At 51.0% G+C, this 20847-nt stretch overlaps 1 protein-coding gene across 4 annotated transcripts in view; it reads left to right on the top strand.

The window, feature by feature from the left end:
- Nucleotides 1-20847, top strand: part of MOV10L1 (Mov10 like RNA helicase 1) — a 73312-nt gene that overhangs the window by 23788 nt on the left and 28677 nt on the right. For all 4 annotated transcript variants that reach the window (XM_086711939.1, XM_086711938.1, XM_025926601.2 and 1 more), the window contains exons 8-13: nucleotides 354-486; nucleotides 1807-2001; nucleotides 4487-4601; nucleotides 11216-11393; nucleotides 11670-11740; nucleotides 14776-14867. In XM_086711939.1, coding sequence (XP_086568065.1) covers nucleotides 354-486; nucleotides 1807-2001; nucleotides 4487-4601; nucleotides 11216-11393; nucleotides 11670-11740; nucleotides 14776-14867 — 784 coding nt within the window. The remainder of the gene's footprint in view (nucleotides 1-353; nucleotides 487-1806; nucleotides 2002-4486; nucleotides 4602-11215; nucleotides 11394-11669; nucleotides 11741-14775; nucleotides 14868-20847) is intronic.

The raw sequence follows: 20847 nt of genomic DNA, 5'->3' as shown, positions 1-20847 counted from the left end.
CTGGGCCCACGTGACAGTGAAGCTGCTCTTGGGGGGGCTGGGGGCCCACGTGGCCAGAGCACTCCAGCCGGTGCAACGGATTATACTGCGAGCTTTTTGGTTCTGGGCTCTTCTCTGATGTTTTGTGGCTGAGGAGAAGAGCAGAAATAGCTCGACAGATCCCAGAAGTGCTTCAGACGTGCTGGTTCCCGTGAATAGTTCTAAACTCGGGAAAGGCTGCCCGCTGTCTGCTGCTGTCTGGTGCTTTGGCTGTGTGCGTGCCTGTCTGTGGGTGAGCGTTCGTTTCCGCGAGCACCTGCCGTCAGGAGCAGCCTACCCCTTGTTCTCATTTTGGTTTAAATTCCATCTCCCAGATGACTGTACCTGTAAAGGAGAAAACGGAGACAAAGAAAAGGCAACACCAAGGAAGCAGGCGACGGAGCTGGACCCTGGAGGGCTCATCCCTCCAGGTGGAAAAACCCTCATCGTGATTATGTGTGACGCAAAGTACGTGGCTGGAGGGTCGGGAGGGAGTTTACTTTGGGAACATTTGTACGTTCGTCTCTGTAGATTTCCCGTGTGATACTTCTAGGTTGGAGGTTATAGAATATTCCTAACTATTTTGATGAGACAAAACCTTGAGAAAAATCAGTGGGGAGAAAATGGCTTTAGTGAGTTTACCGACCCAAGGAGTTGCTCCCCAAGCCTGACCCGCTGCCCCCACCCCGTTCACCCGGCTTCTGACCCTCGGTCCTGTTGTGCACTCTCAGCCTCTGCTCCTCCCTTCCCCTCACCCTCCTGCTCCCTCAGCTGAGGCCTTTTTGCCCTCCACCTCCACCTCCACCTGGGCAGCTGGCCCCGATGCAGGCTCCCGGGGCAGGGGGCTGAGGCCTCCCTCCCTGTGCAGGCTGCGTGCAGCAGGCAGGCGAGCCTGAGGGTCCTTCTCCTCCTCTGCCTCCTTTCCTGAATCCCGAGCTCCCCAGCCCTGCCTGCTTGCTCCCCACCGCCCGCTGGTCCCGCCAGCTGGGCATCTGGGCTGCAGGCCTCTTCCTTTCTCAGTAGTCCTCTACGTTGCTAATTCTAAATCTTTTCTAAAATGGAACTCTGGGAGCACCTGGGTGGGTCAGTGAGTTAAGCGTCCAACGCTTGATCTAAGCTCAGGTCGCGATCCCAGGATCGTGAGATCAAGCCCCGCGTAGGGCTCTGCGCCGACAGCCTGGAGCCTGCTTGGGATTCTCTCTCTCCCTGTCTCTCTGCCCTTCCCCCACTTGTGCGTGTGCAGTCTCTCTTAAAATAAATAAATCGCCATCGTCGTCATTAAAATGTGACTCTGATTAAACCGCCACCTTGCTTCAAACCCATGGATGACTGACCATTCACACAGATTGCCCTTCAGTCAGCGGTATGTGGTGCCACCACTTTAAAGGATCCCTTTAATGTGACGATAAGAGATCTGTGAAAAGGCAGTAGGTGAGCACAATGTGTGGAGCGTCCAGTAGAACCTGAATTACAGCAGCAGGAGGAAATTGGGCAGAAAGCAAAGTGAAAACAAGATTTCTGGTAACATTGTACGTGTTCTGATTAAAACTTGACGACACTGTCTTTCCTGTTCTTAAATTTGAGAATTACAGCTTATGTGGCTGATTTGATCATAGGAAAATGATACGTTCCTTGCTTCTGAAAGTTCCTTTTTTCCTTTGAGAAGAATTAGTAAAAACTAGGGGTGACCGTGGTTTCGTAGCCCCTGTCACACACGCACACGAAGGGAAACTCTGTCAGGCCCGCTTGTCTTCTGACCACAACTCTGATGCGTTTTGTCTTCTCAAGGAGCCCAGGCCGCTGCAGGGAGCTCCTCCTGCTCTGCTTCTCCAGCTTCACGATCGGGCGGTTCCTGGAGGTGAACGTGGTCGGCGGCGAGGAGTCTCTAATAGCCGTCCGAGAACCGTTTTCCTGGAAGAAGTCTAAAACTACTCCCACGTTAACATCCACAAAAACTACAGTTGTCGTGACCGCACAGAAAAGGTACCGTGAGCAGAAAAGACCTCAGGATGCACAGTGCGCTCGTGGGGTGTGAGAGACGCGTGTGGCTGCTGTGTTGTTGGAGAGCGGCCGTGGGGGGGGCACTGTGGCGGGTGCCTTTCAGTCGCCTTGCTTGGGGGAGGGGTGTGTTTTCACGATGCTCGTCAAGTTTTGTCTGCAGAATGGCTCTACAGGGTGAGGACGCAGTAGTAGGCTGTGCCCCCTCTCCACCCCAACTCCACCCCGGCTGCTCCCCACCCCACCCCCCAGCTTCCTATGTTCCCAGCAGCCCCGCCTGGCTACTGAGACATCCCGCATCCCACACGGGCACCCAGAGGCACCCGTCAGCAAGGGGGCCACAAGATGTGGCTGGTGGGCGACCGCCCAGGCAGGGACTGAGGGAGAGGCTTCCAGAAAGTGCTACAGGACAACATGCTCCGTCTGCTGCTGCTGGACCCAGAAATCTCCACAAAGCAGATTGTTTTGAAGTTTGGTGCCAGAAAATCGGACAGGGATGTGAGGACGATTCCCGACTTTGCTCAGTGATGTGAAGACTACCCCCCCCCCCCCCGTAGGAACTGACAGGTTTAACCTCGGTCCTGCCCAGAGTTCCTGGAGTAATGGGTATTTCCCTTCTAATATTAGAAAACCCTGAATGTCAGGTCACATTTTTGCCCAGTAACAATTTCAGGTAAGGTGTGAAGGATGTTGCTAATTTGCAGACTAAAGAAAAAAACTATTAGAGTAGTATGTGGTTGGCTTTGGGGTTATATCATTATTTGAATCCAGCACTGCCACCAAGGTGCTGTGTGACCTTGGGCTCATTTCTTAGCCTTTCTGAACCTCGGTCTCATTCATAAAACGATAGTCTCTCCCTCACTTGGTTACAAAGATTAAATGAGGTGAGATATGTAAAAGACATAGTTTCCAACATGGAGTGATCAGTAGCGATCAGTAAGGAGTAAGAACCATTGGTCGTGGAAAGGACATGTTCTGGGGATGGAACGTGGAACACGAGAGCAGTTACCGTAGCCTATAGGCAGGAAAACATCCTGAATGATAGGGCCTTAATTATAGGAACATTTAAGAACCCCAGATTACCACATAGTGGTACGCCAGGCAACTTTCTAGCTATCGTTTGGCTTTAACTAGAGGAATGAACTAGACCAACAGTCCCCTGATCAGCTGCTTCTCTGTTTGCTGTGTGGGAGTGTCTCTAACCCAGGAGACACTGGTTTCCTGTTGGCAAGGTAGTGACCCAGAGTGTCCTGGTCGGCGTGGGTCCTGCCACCTTTGCTCCCCGCCCAGAATGGCATTGTCTGTGTTTGCTTAGCCAGTCTGTTGAGGGCCTCTTTGTGCCAGGACCTTCTCAGCTGAGTTCCCAACCGTTTTAGGCTGTAAACAGACATGTTTTGTTAACTCAGCGTGCATTTTGAGGCCAAGTCGTGACACTGTTCGGGCCTTTTGTCTAAACGCGTGTGTGGCGAGGATCCTGTCCCCTTTATGCTGTCCATGTGCGTAGTTAACCCTTTGCTGCTACTTACGAACGCCTCCACTTTTGACGTGTACTTCGCACCGTGCTTTGATGGAACTCCTGCCACAACCCGTGTCTCAGCTGGGAGGTGGCGGCCCTTCCCGGTGCTGCTGCTGGTGGCTCTGGCGCTTCCAGGGGCCTTTTGGCCACGGAGCTTCTCTCTAAGCAGCCTTCCCGTCCAGAGCCTAGCTACGGGGACGTACAACCGAGGTGACCGTTTGTGGAGTAAGGAGGCAGGGGTACGGGTGTCCCACCCTCTGCGCTCAGGCCTGAGCTGGAAGCAGGACTTGGAATGAGGGAGGAGTGCCCATGGCCTTTCTTCGCTTCACGCGGCTGGACAGCCTGGCATCGAAGATTCACCGGACCTCCCGTGTGACCCCTGTCGTCTTTCCAACTGTCTCTTCTTCCAGCTGCTTCCTTCCTGGTCATTCTCTATCAGACTCACCTATGGCAGCAGTGATGTTCCTCATCCTGGTGGTGGCCGGCTTCGGTGACACCTGCGCACCTCCCTCTCCGGGACGAGCCGAGGCTTGTTTCCCCAGAGAAGCTCCAGGCGGAAACCGGAAAGGCAGGGCCCATCAGAGCAGCCTCTACCGAACGTGTGGTCCTGCAGCATTGCGGGGATAGTTCTGGCGTTGACGGGCTCAAAGTGGCAGAAGAGCTAGCTGGGGGGAAGCTTAAGAGTGGCTGTTTCAGACTCACGGGACCCGAGGGGCCCTTGGGTGCTGCAGCCCCTCTCCTCTTGAGGACAAGAGAGGGCCCAGGGAGGGAAAGGGCCCCAGAGCAGCTGAGTTTGCAAACTACGGATGGACACCAGCAGTCCACGTGTTAGTTTCGGTTACTGACTGACCTTTAGCCTTTCTGAAGCGGACAAGGGCGTCTAGTGAAAAGGGCTGGTGGAAAACGTGTGGGTGATTAAGAATTACTTTTGACTCAGGAATTTTTTTTTTTAAGGAACTCAAGACGACAACTTCCAAGTTTCCTTCCACAGTATCCAATACCAGATAGACTTAAGAAATGTGTGGAACAAAAAATCGACATTCTGACTTTTCAGCCGTTACTCGCAGAGGTAGGGAAAGGGTCTGAGAAAATACTCTTCACTGAGAAAAAACTTGGGTTTTCTGACGGAATCAGGGGGAGCCCTACCCAGGTTCATTTTTTGCCACAGTTGGCTGGGAATTTCCAGTTCATGGGAGACAGTCCTAGTTGTGGGGACGCCGGCAGCCCAGCCTGTCTCTGCTTGGCGTGGCTTTCCCTCCAGGGTCAGATTCTCAGCAGCTGGGAAGGCGTCACATGTGGGAAGGCCCTGCAGCCATCGGGACCAGGGCGGGGACCAGAGCCGGGACGGCAGGGCCACACAGCTGCCGCCCTTGCCAGGTGCCGTGGTGCTGCCTTGTGCTCGGGCCCATTGGTGGCTCCCGGAGGAAGTCTCGTCCAGCCTGTCCACTGTTAGAGGTGGTGGCTGAAGCCAGACCCGGAGCGGGGCCCCTGCAGGGGAGGGGTGGCACCGAGGAGCCCAGGGACAGGGAACACATGCCTGTGAGCACATGGAAACCAAGCCCAGGCAAAAGGAAAGTGTCCATCTGCTTGGTGGGGAGAGCGCTTGCCCGGTGTACAGGAGGGCACTTCCCATGGGGTTCGGGGGTCCACGAGCCTGTGCGGTGTCCAAGTGATGACGGGGAGACCAGACAGCAGCCGGAGGGTGCCCTTATGTGCGCTGAGCACGTGCGGCAGGGGAGACCAGGTGGACGTGGGGCTGTGCGCAGAGGAAAGAAGGTTTAGGGGGAAGCGGGGACCTGGGGAGTGGTTGTCTGAACCAGAGCAGATGCCCCTAGGGGTAGTGGGGCCCTTCCTTCCCGCGAGGCTCTGGGCCCCCAGCGGCCGGGCAGGGGAGGCTCCCGCGGTGCCGTGGCGTGCGTTCGGGAGGCACAGGTCAGAGGGCCCCCCCCCCACCCCAGACTTGCTAGCCTTCTGGAAGAGGGAGAGAGAGGCCACATACGGTGAGTAGCACATGGAGACACCGGGCAGGTGGGACAGCCCTGCGTGGCTGGGCCGCTGGCATGGCCGCTTGGAGGGGCCAGTGTTGCAGAGCGTGGATGGAGCGGGCCGCAAACTGGAAGCGGGGAAGCTTGTTAGGAAGGCGTTGTAGTATCCGTAATGAGTTCCGGGTCTGAACTAGGTTCCGTGGCAGCAGGCTGGCCGTAGAAATAGTTGGGGGGAGGGGGCACACCCTGAGGCCAAGTGACTGGACCATCATGAGAGCCTGTGTGTCCCTGACTCCCCTTCACGTGAGCCTGGGCGCCGGAAAGGGACCTTCCTCATGAAGGCAGAAGTTCGCAGATGAAAATTGAAGCGATAACGTTGATGGTACCAGTTGTGAAAAGTGCTGTGAGGTTGAAGGTTCCAGACTTGTGTCGCGGGTGTGGTCTGTTTAGTCATGTAACTGCCCGTGAGACGTGCCCTTGGTCAGCGTCCCCGCAGCCCGCGTGAGTGTGGGCACATGCTCTGATGAGCACGGTGTCACCGCGGTCCAGATGAGGGATGCCTCTGTCCCCCCAGCATTTCTGTGTGCCCCCACCCCATCTCTCTGCTTCACGTGCTCCACCTTCTGTCGCCAGATTTTTGTTTCCTTTTTGGAATTCTACAAACAGAATCCTAGTATTCTTTTTCTTTGGCCCTTTAACTCGGCGTAGTTATTTTGGTTTGAGGTCCGTCTGTGTGGTAGACAGAAGAACGGCTCCCAAAAGATGTCCACGACTCACACCGGCACCTCTGACCTGGGTCACCTCACATGGTCGAGGGGACTCGGCAGGTGGGGGAGATGACCCTGGATTTTCCAGGTGACCCAGCGGAGCCCAGGAGTCCTTGTGGGAGGGCACCAGGAGGGTCGGACCCCGGGAGGTGGACGGGCCGGTTGGCCCGTGATGGTGGGGATGTGGCGCTTCTCGGAGAAGAACGGGCAGGAGGACATGCTTCTCCCTGGGGGGCCTCCAGGAGGAAGCGGCCATACCCACACCTGGGATTCAGCGCCGTGAGGCGAGGTCACATCTGTCACAGTTGGTACTGCTGTGTCCCTGCTTCTTAGGGCTGTGTCGTCGCCATGGGAGCGCGTTCCTCGGCTCACCTACTGATGCCACACAGGAGGAGTCCCACACTGCATGGCTGTGTGTCACAAGACACCTGGCCACGGAGGCTGGCGGGCTGCCTTCCAGCCAGGGGCCGGAAGAAGGGGGCCGGGGGAAGCAGTGCCGACCGGGTCAGGCTGTCATTACAGGTGGCCGCACCACACCGTGAATGTGCTCGGTGCGCTAACTTGTCCACCTGAAAATGGTCCATCTCGTGAGTTTCAGCTGCTTTTACTGCCTCTGTTGCAAGGATCGTGTGGTTTTCTTTCTTCAGTCTGTTCACGTGGTGAACTCCTTTGATTTTCCAGATGTTAGATCAGCCTTCTGTTCCTCTGATAGCACTCACGTGTGTGCACACGCGTTCATCTGTGTTCACGAGGCACGTTGGTCTGTAGTGTGGTTTTCTTGTGACACTTTTGTCCTGTGTTGATTCGAGCGTAGCATGGGCCTCCTAGGGTGGTTTGGGGTCCCCCCCTCTTTATTTTCCGACGAGTGTGTATGTAGGAGTGCAACTACTCATCCCTTAAAACCTCTGACGGAATTTACCAGCAAGGCGTTCAGGTCAGTTTTCTTTGTGGGAAGATTTTTAATTAGGAATTCAGTTTCTTTAGTAGTGATAGGGCAAATCAGCTTCTTTCTTGAGTGAGCTTTTGTGGGTTGTTTTTTTTTAAAGGACTTTGTTACTGTTTAAGCTAATTTATTTGCATGAAGTTGTTTATAATGTTGGTAATTTGCACCTCTTTTTTCCTGATCATTCTGGTTAGATGTTTATGAATTTTTACTAATCTTTTCAGAGAGTCAGCTTTTAATTTTATTGTTTCTATTTTTTTTTCATTGATGTCTGCTCTGATTCTTACTATCTTTCCTCTGCTTACTTGTTTCATTTGTTCTCTTTTATGTTTATTGACATTTGTTTCCTAGCTTAAAATATCTGTTTTGCTAAGTATTTCTTGCACACTTGAAAAGAACATGCTTTGTGCCATTAGTAGTGGGTTATTGTGTAAAAATCAGGGTGTGTTGGTCAGTAGTGTTGTTGAAATCTTCTGTGTCCTAATTGACATCTGTCTTCTGTCCCACCACTTCTGGAGAGGCAAGTCTCACTCATAGCCGTAGACACGTGTCTGTTTGTCCATGCCAGGCCATCGGTCTTTACTTCCTGTATCGCAGCTCTGTAATTAGGGGCAGAAATATTCATGGTTATCATGTCATCTTCATTGGTTAGCCCCTTTTTCGGCATGAAACGTCTCACTTTATTCCTGGTGTTCTTGGTTCTGGAATCTACTCTGTGTGATACTCGTGTAGCTTATGCAACTTGTTTCTGATCAGTGTTAACATGGTGTTTCTTTTGTCCTACTTTTAACCTGTTTATGATTTTACCTTTTTTTTTTTTTTAAGTCTTTTTAAAAAAATTTTTTTTAATGTTTATTTTCGAGGAAGAGAGAGAGAGTGAGTGGGGGGTGGGGGGGGCAGAGAGAGAGACACAGAATCCAAAGCAGGCTCCAGGCTCCGAGCTGTCAGCACAGAGCCCGATAATGGGGCTCGAACTCACGAATTGCGAGATCATGACCTGAGCTGAAGTCGGACACCCAACCAACTGAGCCACCCAGGTACCCCATTTATGACTTTATCTTTAAAGTGTGTTCCTCGGGGCACCTGGGCTCAGTCGGTTGACCGTCCGACTTCAGCTCAGGTCACGATCTCATCGTTCGTGAGTTTGAGCCCCATGTCGGGCTCTGCGCTGACAGCTCGGAGCCTGGAGCCCGCTTCGGATTCTGTGTCTCCCTCTCTCTCTCTGCCCCTCCCCTGTTCACACTCTGTCTCTCTCTCAAGAATAAATAAATACTTTAAAAATTTTGTCAGTAAAACGTGTTTCTCATAGGAAGCCCTCAGTTGGTTCTCGCTCTTTTACCTATTTGACAGTCTCTGCCTTAATTGTGCTGTTTTTACTTTCGCGTTTGTGTGGTTACTGATATGACTTTGTTTAAATTTATCATTTTGCTATTTGTATTTGTTCATTGTTTCCTTTTTTTTTTTCTTTTTCTGCTTTTATTTTGTAATTCCGTTTATCTCCTCTCCCGGCTGGTAACTTTTCTTTTGCAGCGTGTGTCCTGTCACTTCAGGGTTTCTGACAGCGCTATGCACTAGAACTTTCTGCTGCGATAGACATGTTCTGTATCTGTGTTCTCTGACATGGCAGTCACTGGCCACAGGTGGCTGTGGAGCATCTGAAATGTGGCTGCTGCACCAGGGGAATGGAGTCTTCAGTTCTCTTTAACTTTACTTCAGTGCAGCGTTGAGTAGCTGCGTGTGGAAGGTGGTGTCGTGTCGGCGTAGCACAAGCTTGAAGCATCTAGGGGTCTAGTGTGTCCCACATGGTGAGACCCCCATGGCAGCACCTTCCCGGTCTCTTTTCTTGGACATTTTGCTAATGTCATAAATACGGCTTCTACGTACGCTCTGAGATTCATGCTGTGTTTTACCGTGTTTACTTTACATATATATCGTCCGTTACCTTTTAAAAGCATCTTAAAAGAGAAGTCTTTTCTGACGCCTACCATGTAATTCCCATTCTTGGTCCACTGCTTTGTGTGGACCCACACCCCCCCATGGGGTCCTTGTTCTGCTAAACAAAGGGAACGTCTTTGGTGCTCATCTGCGAGTGAGCGGTTCTTTCGGCCCTTGTATGTCTGGAAGAGTGTTTCACCTCCATTCTTGAAAGATATTTTTGCTGGGTCTTGAATTCTAGGCTGGAGCTTTGCAGAGGCCGCTCTGCTGTCTTCTGGCTCGTTGCTTTCCTTCTTACCTTTTGTTCTTTTGCATGTAATGTGCACTTTTTTCTAGCAGCTTTTAAGATTTTCTCTTTATCACTAGTTGTAAAAAAAATAATAATTTACAACATGCCTTGGGACAGTTTTCTTCCAATTTCTGGGCTTGGGGTTCCTTGAACTTCTTGGATATATGGACTTACAGTTTTCCTCAAATTTGGGTATTTTTTGGCCATTCTGTCTTCAGATAGTCTTTCTGCTGAGCCCCTTCTTCAGATTCCCGTTGCTCCTTGGAGCCGCCCCGCAGCTCAGAGATGCTCTGCTCAGATGTCTTCAGGACTTGCCTCTGCATTTTGGAAGGTTCCTATTGCCAGTCCTCAAGTTCACTAGTCCTTTTTTTTTTTTTTTTGCAATGTGTAGTCTGATCCAGTGTGCTTTAACGTCACACATGATAGTTCTCCTCTCCACCGGTTCAGTTGGCTCTTTTTTAGATCTTCTGTGTGTCTACTTCACGTGCTCAGTCTTTTCTGGGTCTTCAAAGAACAGCTATTTCAGTGTCCTTGTCTGCAGATTCTGTCATACATGTCATATCTTGTTCTGTTGAGAGGTTTTTCTCCCCGTTGTAAGTTGTAGTTTCTGTTTCTTTCTAAGTCTGCTGACCGTTTTTTTAAAATGTTATATTGATTTTTGAGAGAGAGCTGGGTTTTTTTTGTTTTTTTTTTTTTTTTCTCACAAGAGTGGGAAGGGCATAGAGAGAGGGAGACAGAGAATTCAAAGCAGGCTGTGCACTCAGAGCAGTGAGCCCGACGTGGGGCTCAGACTCATGAACCACGACATCATGACCTGAGCTGAAGTCGGACACTCCACCGACTGAGCCACCCAGGCACCCCTAAGCCTCATAAGTTTTCAATGCCAGACACTGGATTTTATCTTGTCAGCTGTTGGATATTTTTCCGTTCCTGAAAATATTTTTAAGTTTGTTCTGGGACGCAGTTAAGTTACTTGGAAACAAATACTTTCAAGCCTGGCTTTAAGGCTTTGTTAGGTGGGTCCAATACCTGTTGGAATGCTCGGTCTGATGTCTCGTCTATTACAAGCCTTTCCATTGGGGCTGATGGGAACCACGCTGTTCTTGATCCTGTGTGAGCTCTAGGAATTATTCCATCTAATCCAGTGGCTCTCAGCCCTGGAGACATTTTTGGCTGTCATGACGGGGGCGGGGGGGGGGGGGGGGAGGCGCGAGTATCAGCAAGTGGGTAGGGGCCAGGAATGCTGGTAAGTGCCCAACGATGCACAGAACGGCCCCCACCCCAGAGAATGGTGGCAGCCCGGGTGCTGGTCGAGCCCTGCTCTTATCCCATTAGTTGGGTGTCCCAACATGACATGGTTTCCTATACTCGTGCACTGACCAGTGCTCGGCTGACAGCCCGGAGGGGACCCTCTGAAGTGCTCCACACCTCTGTGCTGCTCTCTCTTCCTGGTGCTCTGCCACCTTGGCCTCCTTGGACCCCAGTTCCACGCCCTCAGTGCAGAGACCACACAGCTCCCCTGGCCCTCTGCGCCAGGGCCCGGCAGCTCTCAGGTGGCAGCCGGGGCCATCGCGAGGCTCCCTGGGGTACACGGGCCACTGTCCCATGCTGGTGGTGGTCGGTGTTTGAAAGCTGCCTTCTCCCCGGTCCGCTGAGTTTCAGCAGCTTGGACACAGCGGCTCCAGTGCCCGCCACTTTCCTGGATATGGGCGTGTCGGACGTGTGACCCTGCTCTCACTAACTTGCTGGGTTTTTTTTTTTCAGCTTTTGAACATGTCAAACTACAAGGAGAAGTTTTCAACTTTGCTCTGGCTTGAGGAGATTCATGCAGAAATAGAACTGAAAGAGTATAACATGAGTGGGGTCACCTTGAAAAGAAATGGGGATTTGCTGGTTCTGGAGGTCCCAGGACTGGCTGAAAGTAGGCCTTCTCTGTACGCAGGTGGGTTTGTTACGTGTCCTGTTTTCTAGAGGGACCGCAGACGCTGCCCCCTTTGGGGGAGAACGTGTGAACCGCAATACTGCAGTCCCGTCGTCTCCCTTCCTTTGCTTTGGCTCAGAGTTTTCCGTGCACCCAGCCCTGCGCTTTGGCCGTGGTGACACGATTCCTAAGCAGCTGACCCCCGCTGACCTTTGTTCACAGCGTTTGATTTTATAGTACAGCAGCAAAGCTCTGTGATTTTATCGTTTTACATGTCACGCTATGTTTTTTAACTAGGTGATAAGCTGGTCTTAAAAAGCCAAGAGTACAGCGGACATGTCATCGAGTACATCGGCTATGTGGTTGAGGTGAGAGGCGCGCCTGCTCCGCTAGTGCTGGGCCAGCCCTTCCGGCCAGTCGGGGGTCACCTGCCCACCCTGGCTGGGGCAGAGGCGCTTCTTCAGGCTTTGACGGTACTTCAGAAGATGCAGGATAAAGTAAATACTTAAATAAATTTGATGCAGAAAGAGAACTTAATAGCTTTTTAAAAATTACGTACTTTTTGGGGTGCCTGTGTGGCTCTGTTAGTTAAGTGTCTTGTCTGACTCTGGATTTGGGCTCAGCTTGTGATCTCACAGTTCTATGAGTTCGAGCCCCACGTTGGGCTCTTGGGCTCTGTGCTGATAGATTCTCTCTCTCTATCTCTCTCTCCCCGCCCCCCCAACCCCTCGCACACGTGCTCTCAAAATAAATAAAAAAATTTTTTAAGTCCTATAATTTTCAATCACGTAAGCCGTATAGCCATATTTACCTTTTAAATATATCAAGTGTAAGCTGTGATGTTTGCATTTAGTCAAATTTGGGCATCCTGAATGTGCTCCAGAAGAGAGAGCCTCGGAAGGAAAAATGCACTTAAAAGTCTACAGCTCTTACTGCTTCTGTGGAGATTTGTTGGCTTTTCTAGCCCCTCCTGGCCCACCGTAAGGTTGTGTGACTCGGCAGCTGGTCTCCATTGCCACCCTGCTCGTAGCACTGCCGCGAAGGGTCAGGGGAAGCCTGCTCACTGCCCCAGGCAGAAAACTAACTGAGGATGCACCAGCGCCCTGCCTCTGGAGTGGGGATGGGCTGCGGGGACTAGAAGGGTCTGGTAAGGATTTGCAAGAGGGGCGACACGCAGCCACGCTTGCCGCATTCTGCACCAGCACGCCAGCGCCAGCCCTGGCCAATGCAGCTGGTGGTGAAACCAGTGCTGTAGGACGACTGGGGAGGGAGCCGACCCTTGGCGCCCTGCCAGCTGCTCCCGCTGACTGTCCTCAGGGATGTGGCGGCACAGCGAGCTGCCCTCTCTCCCCCTGCAGAGTGGTGGCCACTTAGCCTGAACCTCCCTGGCTGTAACCACTCTGGCTGTCGACCAAGAGGTATGAGGAGCCCATTATGGCCAGCTGGCACAGTCTTAGCTTCCAAAGAGTAGACCCGATTGTGCCCCTCAGGGAGGAAGCCCTGGGGACTAAAGCCTCAGAAGCAGCAGGGCCAGAGATTGAAGGTACAAGGCCCCCTTGGGTCCTGAACACTGGTTGGGGGGGCGCCAGCACCATAAGCTGACAAACCCACACTGAAGCCTTGGGGGTGTGGAGCACCCTTACTCATCCTTCGTGGGATATTCCACAAAGTCATCTGCCTCTGAGTGATGGAATTCATGGTCGAGTTAGTAAACTCTACAGGCCTCAGCCCATCGCTGTACTTGATTCTCTAGAATTTCATTTTTGGCCAGTGCAGTGGCATAGGAAACCGTGATGGTCCAGGAGCCCCTCAGGAGAGCCCCACAGGTGGTGTGGCGGGCAGAAGACACGCATCCAGGATGAGCACTTAACTTACTCCGTTGATGTCAGATTGGTTCTTCCTTGACAGGCGGCACAGTGTTCTCACCCTGGCAGCAGCTGGTGGGGACATTCCAGAGTGAGGCCACTGTGCATCTGGCAGGTTGTGTACTCATGCTAGTCCGGGGGGCCCCAGCACTGACCCCTGCCACCGTAGTCACCTCCACAGAGGGGCCTCCTTGTTGCCAGGAGCATGTGCCTGGAAACAGACATGGTCATGTCCTCCTTTCCTGCTTAGTTTATCTCATTGAGCATGATTTTCATCTCCAAGTACTCTGCTTGATTTATTAAAGGTGCCCTGGATTTTTTTTTTTGGAGGGAGAGAGGTGTGAGTTTTTTTTGTTTTATTATTTTAGAGACAGCATGAGCAGGGGTGGGGGGGGGGTGCAGGGGCAAAGTGGGAGAGAGAGAGAGAGAATGAGAATCCTGAGCAGGCTCCATGCTCAGTGCAGAGCCATCTTGGGGCTCTATCCCAATGGCCCTGGGATCATGACCTGAGCTGAAATCAAGAGTGGATGCTCGACCGCCAGCCACCCGGGTATCCTGCCCTGTTAGTTTTTATATTAGGTTTGTTTATCTTTTCCTTTATGGATTTTTTTAAAAATTTCATATGTAGTATTTCAGGTTTCTAGAAATAACTGTCAGTATGTGAAGTCCTTCGGGCCCAGATCTGTGATGGCTGTTTTTGCTGACCCTCACTCTTGGTGATTTGCTTCCTTGTGTGCTTGGTGATCTTTAATTACAGATTCATTTTCATCTGTCTCCATCCCTGGGAAACCTGGGGACCCGTGCCGGGCTCCCCCTCCGTCCACAGGGATTGTGGCTTCTGCTTTGCTGCAGGGAGGGGCCCTGCTGACGGGGCAGCTCCACCACCCGTGTGCCTGCCGGCCTCCTGTCACAAACCAGAGCCGGCTCCGGTCACCTGGCCTCCGTGAAGCCCGCGCCGCCTGGCAGCCCTCATTCAGTTTGCACCCCTTTTCAACTCAGGGCTTTCCTTCCTGTTTTTTTTGTTTGTTTCCTCCCGTGCTCCCTTAGAAATTCCCTTTCTGCCCCACCTGTCCAGGAACAGCTTTGTGCAGGCGTTAGTTTTGGCTGGAGGGTCCCAGGATAATAGGTTCCCTATTCTGGAAGGGGAAGTCTTGGAATGACCTCTTTACGGAGGTGCTTTTGCGGCAGGTACCCCTCGCTGCATTGGTCATTGTTTGCTTTCTCGTCTTCTTCAGAGAAGACCTGTGTGGCACACTGTTTCCCCAGAGCCCAGATCTCTAGAGTGCAGCCAGTGAAAAGCTCAGTAAGTGTGCTGGTGTGGGTGCATCCACCGACCAGGTCCTCCCGTGTGGACAGTGTAACGACACCAAACAACACTGTGATTTAATCCTCTTGATTATTTTTGCAGGGATTTAAAATGCCCAAGTGTAGCTCAAATCTGTAAAGGGTTTCATGATGTGTGACTAGATAAAGATAGAAGATTGTCCCAACGAATCCAATGTAAAGTATGGAAATTAAATTGTTTGTTTCCTTTTTAGATTCACGAAGAAGAAGTAACTCTTAAACTTAACCCAGAATTTGAACAAGCATATAACTTTGAACCCATGGATGTGGAATTTACATATAACCGGTGAGGCTTTCGGTGTCTCTTCCTGCAAGCGCATTTTCGCTGTTGATGGCAGCAGCCTCTTCCGTCCGTCTCTCCACCCGGAAGTGCCGGGGTGGGGGAGGCAGCGTGGGGTGTTCGTGTTTCTAGGTCACGACTCCAAAGTTGCAAACATTTTCTCTTCATTCATTTCTGGACTTTAAGTACGCTGAGATCTTGTCATTTACCACGTTACGAGCGTGGAGCAGTGGCCCTGCCAACCTACCGTCCCCTCCCTTTCATCCACTGCACCCCCCCCCCCCCACTAACTGGGATTTTGTATTTGTTTCTCCCTTGCTTTAAAAAGGAAAAAACAGTTTGTGCATCTTTTTTTTTTTTTTTAATTTTTTTTTTTTTTTCAACGTTTATTTATTTTTGGGACAGAGAGAGAGAGACAGAGCATGAACGGGGGAGGGGCAGAGAGAGAGGGAGACACAGAATCGGAAACAGGCTCCAGGCTCTGAGCCATCAGCCCAGAGCCCGACGCGGGGCTCGAACTCCCGGACCGCGAGATCGTGACCTGGCTGAAGTCGGACGCTTAACCGACTGCGCCACCCAGGCGCCCCAGTTTGTGCATCTTTATACACACACACACACATACACCCACACACAGGAAAAATGTATTTAAAAAAAATTTTTTTTAACGCGTATTCATTTTTTGAGAGAGAAAGTGTGCGCAAGCAGGGGAGGGTCAGAGAGCAAGGGAGATACAGAATCCGAAGCAGGCTCCAGGCTCTGAGCTGTCAGCACAGAGCCCCATGCGGGGCTCGAACCCACAAACCGTGAGATCATGACCTGAGCTGAAGTCGGACACTCAACCGACTGAGCCACCCAGGTGCCCCAAGTATTTTTTGGGTTTGTTTTGAGCTTGCGGTCCCTAGTGTCTCGGAGGATTTCACTGGCATGTTACCAGGATTCTCCATGTTGTGTGTCACTGTTCAGTGTCACCTACTGCTTCCCCCCCCCCCCCCCCCGCCCTGGGTGAGTCCACTACTCTACTTGTTGTGTGGACGGACATCGGCCCTGTCTCTGCTCTGAAGGTTTTCTGTGGGCACCTTCTCCCTCCTTGTGCACAGACACTCATGTTTTCTGGGCTGTACACTTAGAAGTGAGACTGCGGTTTGGGGGATGTACATTTCAGCTTTTACCTGTGGTGACATCAGAGATCCCCAGAACCGGCATCTGTAAGAACCTCTTGATGCATGCCAGCCCAAACCTGGCTTCGTTAGCCTTCTAAATTTGTGCCAGCTTGCTAGGTATATAATGTCTCCTTATGGTCTGGAGGTGCATTTCTCTGACTGCATATAGAGTTCAGAATTTCCATGTTTCTTGGCCACAAAATTTCTTCCTCTCTGAAATACTGGCTCATATCTTTTCCTTCTGAGTAATTTGGTTTTTGATATTTGTAGGAGTCCTTTCTGTGTCCCTTTGTGCTGTGCTGTTCCTGGGTAGGCGTGCTACAGAGAACTTCTCTAGATCTGTTGCTTATTGTTTCATTGCATCTTTTAAGTATGAGAAGGTGCTAATTTTAAGATAGATCAGGGGCGCCTGGGTGGCGCAGTCGGTTAAGCGTCCGACTTCAGCCAGGTCACGATCTCGCGGTCCGTGGGTTCGAGCCCCGCGTCAGGCTCTGGGCTGATGGCTCAGAGCCTGGAGCCTGTTTCCGATTCTGTGTCTCCCTCTCTCTCTGCCCCTCCCCCATTCATGCTCTGTCTCTCTCTGTCCCAAAAATAAACGTTTGAAAAAAAAAAAATTTAAAAAAAAAAAAAAAAAAGATCAGAGATTTTTTTTTTATATTAATTTTATTTAAGGAACATTTGAGTGTTGGGACTGCCACCAGCTCGAAGTGTGTTGGGCGTGAATGGGTTGAGGGTCAGCAGGGAGAGGCCGTTACTGGCCGTGGAAGCAGAGCAGGTGGAGTGGGAGCTAGGTGAGGTCCAGGAAGGGGACGGTTCTTGAAATGAGAGAAACCAGCTCAGTAGAGCCCCTGCAATGGCAGGGGTTACAGGGGTGAGGAAGCATGTGTGGGAAGAGGTGGACCTGGCCAGGTGGGACAGGGGTCCTTGGCAGGACGAAAGAGCCAATTTGTCCGTGGACATTTCTGACCGAGTGTCCCCCTGGACCGTGCGGTAGGCCCACTGAAAGGGAGGAGGAGGCGGGGAGGGAGAAGAGGGCTAGCACGGGCGGAAGGCGGTGCACGAGTTGGCCTGCGGAAGGACGCGGGACAGAGGGCAGGTGTGACAGGCCGTGGGGCTGAGCCAGAGAGAAGGTGTCCAAGAACAGCCAGAGGGTCTGTGGGCCTGGTACCGGCAGCAAGGGGCTGCTGGAAGGCAGCGATCTTGAACGGACGGACAGACGCACGGACAGACACGGGCCCAGGTCTTGAGCAGGCTGGTGGGCGGCCAGGCGGAAGGTGGAAGAAATAAGAGACCGGGTGGGAGCGGCGGGCACCTCAGCACGAGCCCGGCTGCCACCTCTGACAGCCTGGAGCTGTCTGCCTCTGGAGCCTCTGCCCGTCCCGGTCAGGGTTAGGTTGCTTGCTTGTGTTAAGTTACGGAAAACCAGAATTCTCACTTCCAAAAAAATGTGTGTTCCCCACTTGTTAAGAAAGACGGGAAGATGGGCAACACCGCTGCTCCGCGGGTTGAACAGAGCTGAGGGCGGGGCCTCTGAACAGGGCAGGTGGGCCGCACGTCTCTGTGAGTGCTTACTTCCCATAGGAAGTTTCCTGTTTGAAAAGAAGTGGGCCTACGGAGATACAACGTACGTGTGGTCACCTGTGCCTGATGAAACGTACGGTTTGAGGATTTGGGCGTGTGTACATCCCGTGAAAGAGCACATCCACCACCGCAGACACTTCCTGTGCCCCTTCCTCGTTCCTTCTCCGCCCACCGTTCCCTGGCCACGGGCAGCACTTTCTGTCACTAGTTTGTTTGCACTTTGTACAGTTTTACATAAATGGAAACATTCAGGACCTACTGTTTTTTGCCTGGCATCTTTCTTTCCCTTAGCAGAATTATTTTGAGATTCGACCGTACTGTTACATGACTCTGTTGCCTTTTTGAAAACGGTAGTTGTCAGGTGTATAACAGTGATTCTGATTTGGCTCCTTTTGAGGCCTGAGTAGTGTGTGTCGTTAGAGGAATCTGCCACAGCTCACCTGTCCAGTCACCTGTGGGTGGACATTGGGTTTTTCCGTACGTCGGTCATTCCAAAGAGAGCTGCTGTGAACGTCTGCGTACAGGTGTTTGGATGGACCCAGGTCCCTTTCTCTTGGGTGGGGCGGTGTGATGGCTGGGTCCTGTGGTGCGGGGGCACTCAGCTTCTTAAAGAAGTGCCAAACAGTTTTCTAAAGCAGCTACACCATTTGCATTTCCAGCAGCTCGTGTGAGGGTCCCGTCGCCCCACCTGCTCACAAGCCTTGGGCCGGTCAGTCTGCTAATTTCGGTCCTTCTGTTAGTTGGGAGGTGGTGTCTCTCTGTGGCCCGGGTGCACGTTTCCCTGTGAGTAAAGCTGAGCGGCTCTCCATGTGCTCGTTGCCGTTCATGCGTGTTCTCGTGCTGCCGCGTCTTGAGCCCAGGCAGTAGAAGCCCTCCTCTTGGTCCTCCTCCTCTTGTCTGCCAGGCTGTGGGGGCTCTTTGGGGTCTTTGGTGCTCCTGTGTGCCTTTTAGATTCAGCTTGCCGGTGTCTGCACAGCACCTGTTGAGATTCTCATTGGGATCACGTTGAATTTTTAGGTCCGTTCACGGGAGAATTGACACCTTCATATCGAGACTTCCAGCCCTTGAAAACGGTCCCTCTCTCCACCTAGTCAGGCTGTGTTTCATTTCTCTGACCAGTGTCTGCACTGCTCACTGGGAGTGTTTTGCTTATCTTCTGTCAGATTTTTCCAGCCCTCAAAAAAATGTAATGCTGTGGTAAACAGTAAGTAATTTTAACCTCAAATTGCTTCTAGCTACTATTCACGAATGCAGTTTATTTTTGTATGTTAATTTAGTATCCCGAGAGCTTGTTAAATGCATCTGATGGTTCTAGTAGCTTTTACAGATTATGTGGGATTCTCTACATAGACCATCTTTTTGTTCAAGTAAAGAGCTTTACTGCTTCCTCTCCTATCTGAATGCATTGTTTTTCCTTGCCTGACTGCACTGGCTAGAATAGCATTTCACGGAAGTGGGCTTATTCCCGACCTGAGGGTGTAGCATTCATTCAGTCTTGAACGTCAGGCACCACGTGAGCTGGATGTAAGCCCTTTGTGTTCAGCCCTCCATCAGGTTGAGGAGATGGCCTCAAGTTTTCTGCGAGCATTCATTCAGTCATGGCTGGGTATGGGGTTTTGTCAGATGCTCTCTCTGTATCCAGGTGGTCATGTGGTTTTCCTTTTTTTTTTTTTTTTTTTTTTTTGTCTATTAAGATCAATATACTGAGTGGTTTTCTAATGTAAAATCAACTTTGCATTTTTGGAATAAGCCTCACTTGGCCCTAATGTAATTTCCTTTAATACGTTTGATGTGATGTGCCAGAATTTTATTAATTTTTGCATCTATGCTTATGTGGTGTGTTGGTCTGTGGTTTCTTGAAATTATGTTTTTTCTGATTTTGGTATTAGGATAATGTTGGCCTCACAATAAGTTAAAAATCATCACTTTCTCCTCCGTTCTGGGGGCTAGTTTGTGTAGAGTATGTAGAATTGGTATTCTTCCTTAAACGTTCAGTGCAATTTGCCAGTAAAGCCTTCTCGGTTTGGAGCTTTCTTTGCAGGAAACTTTCTGACTACAAATTTGATTTCTTTAATAAATCGGTAACTATTTAGGCTACCAATTGTGTGTTGAGTGAGCTTTGGCAGTATGTGTCTTATAAGAAAAGAATTTGTGCATTTCATCCAAGTAATGCATTTGCGTGAAATATCCTAGTATTTCCTTAGCAGTAGTACTTTCCGAATCTGTACTGATGATGTCCCCCTCTCTCGTGCCTGACAGTGGGAATAGCTACCTTCTTAGGTCTGGCTACAGGCTTCTCAGTTCAGCCTTATGAGGGAAGAGGGAACCAGCTTTTGATTTCATTCATATTTTGCAGGCTCTTTCTACTTGTTATTTCGTTGACTTCTGCTTTGGTCTTTATTTATTTGGGGTTCCATCTGCGCCCCTTTTTCTAGTTTCTGGTGGTGGAAGTTGAGGTCATTGACTTGAGACCTTTCTTCCTTTGTGATTTTGGAGTTTGGTGCTGGGTGAGTGCTGAGTGCTGTCCTGTGGAAGGTCGGAGCACAAGTCACCCAGCCAGGGTCCAGTTCGGTTCCCAGGTGTTTGCTGTTAGGAATAGTGAGGCAGGAGATCGTCTTCCGTGTCTGCACAGTGATGTGGATGTAGGGAGAACTGGCATCTTGGCAGCGTGGAGTCTCTTTTTCAACCATAGGTTGCACTTAGCGAAGCTTTCTGTGTTTTTTCCTTCTGTTCTTTGTCCTCCTTTGGAATTCTTGTCTAGCGTTTTCCTCATGGTTTTCCACCTCTAACTTGTTTCACGTTTTAGTGCAAATCAATACCTCTAGGGTTTTACCGCTTAGTATCTTGCTGTTTTTCAGATCAGTCAGGTCGGGAGATGATTCATCGGTCTCCACTTTAAGCTATTGCGCTCACTGCCTTTTTGGCATTTCTCGAGATCATTGTTGCTTACCTTCGGCGTGCTCATGAGATGAGGTATTTCCACTGGATAACTTCGGATCAGACCTTTCTTGTGTGTGTAGGATGAAAAACGTGTTACTTTTATTTTGGTGAATTCCTCCTGTAGTGTGCTTCTGGGATCTGTTGAGAAACCGTTTATTCCCGTTTGGCGTGCTCTTTAGAAGGAAGGCCGTGATCCTGCAGGGTGACCAGCTTGTCTAGTTTGCCTGGCGCTACCTTTGTGACATGTCCCGGTCTTCTGTGCCCTTTGAAAGGTGTCGGAAGCTCCCCTCCTGCTTCTCGGGCAG

The sequence above is a fragment of the Puma concolor genome, chromosome B4 (assembly GCF_028749965.1).
Source record: "Puma concolor isolate L17-30 chromosome B4, mPumCon1.1.hap2, whole genome shotgun sequence".
Classification (NCBI taxonomy): domain Eukaryota; kingdom Metazoa; phylum Chordata; class Mammalia; order Carnivora; family Felidae; genus Puma; species Puma concolor.
The sequence above is the reverse complement of the archived record's forward strand: the minus strand, read 5'-3'. Positions and strand labels throughout refer to the sequence as shown.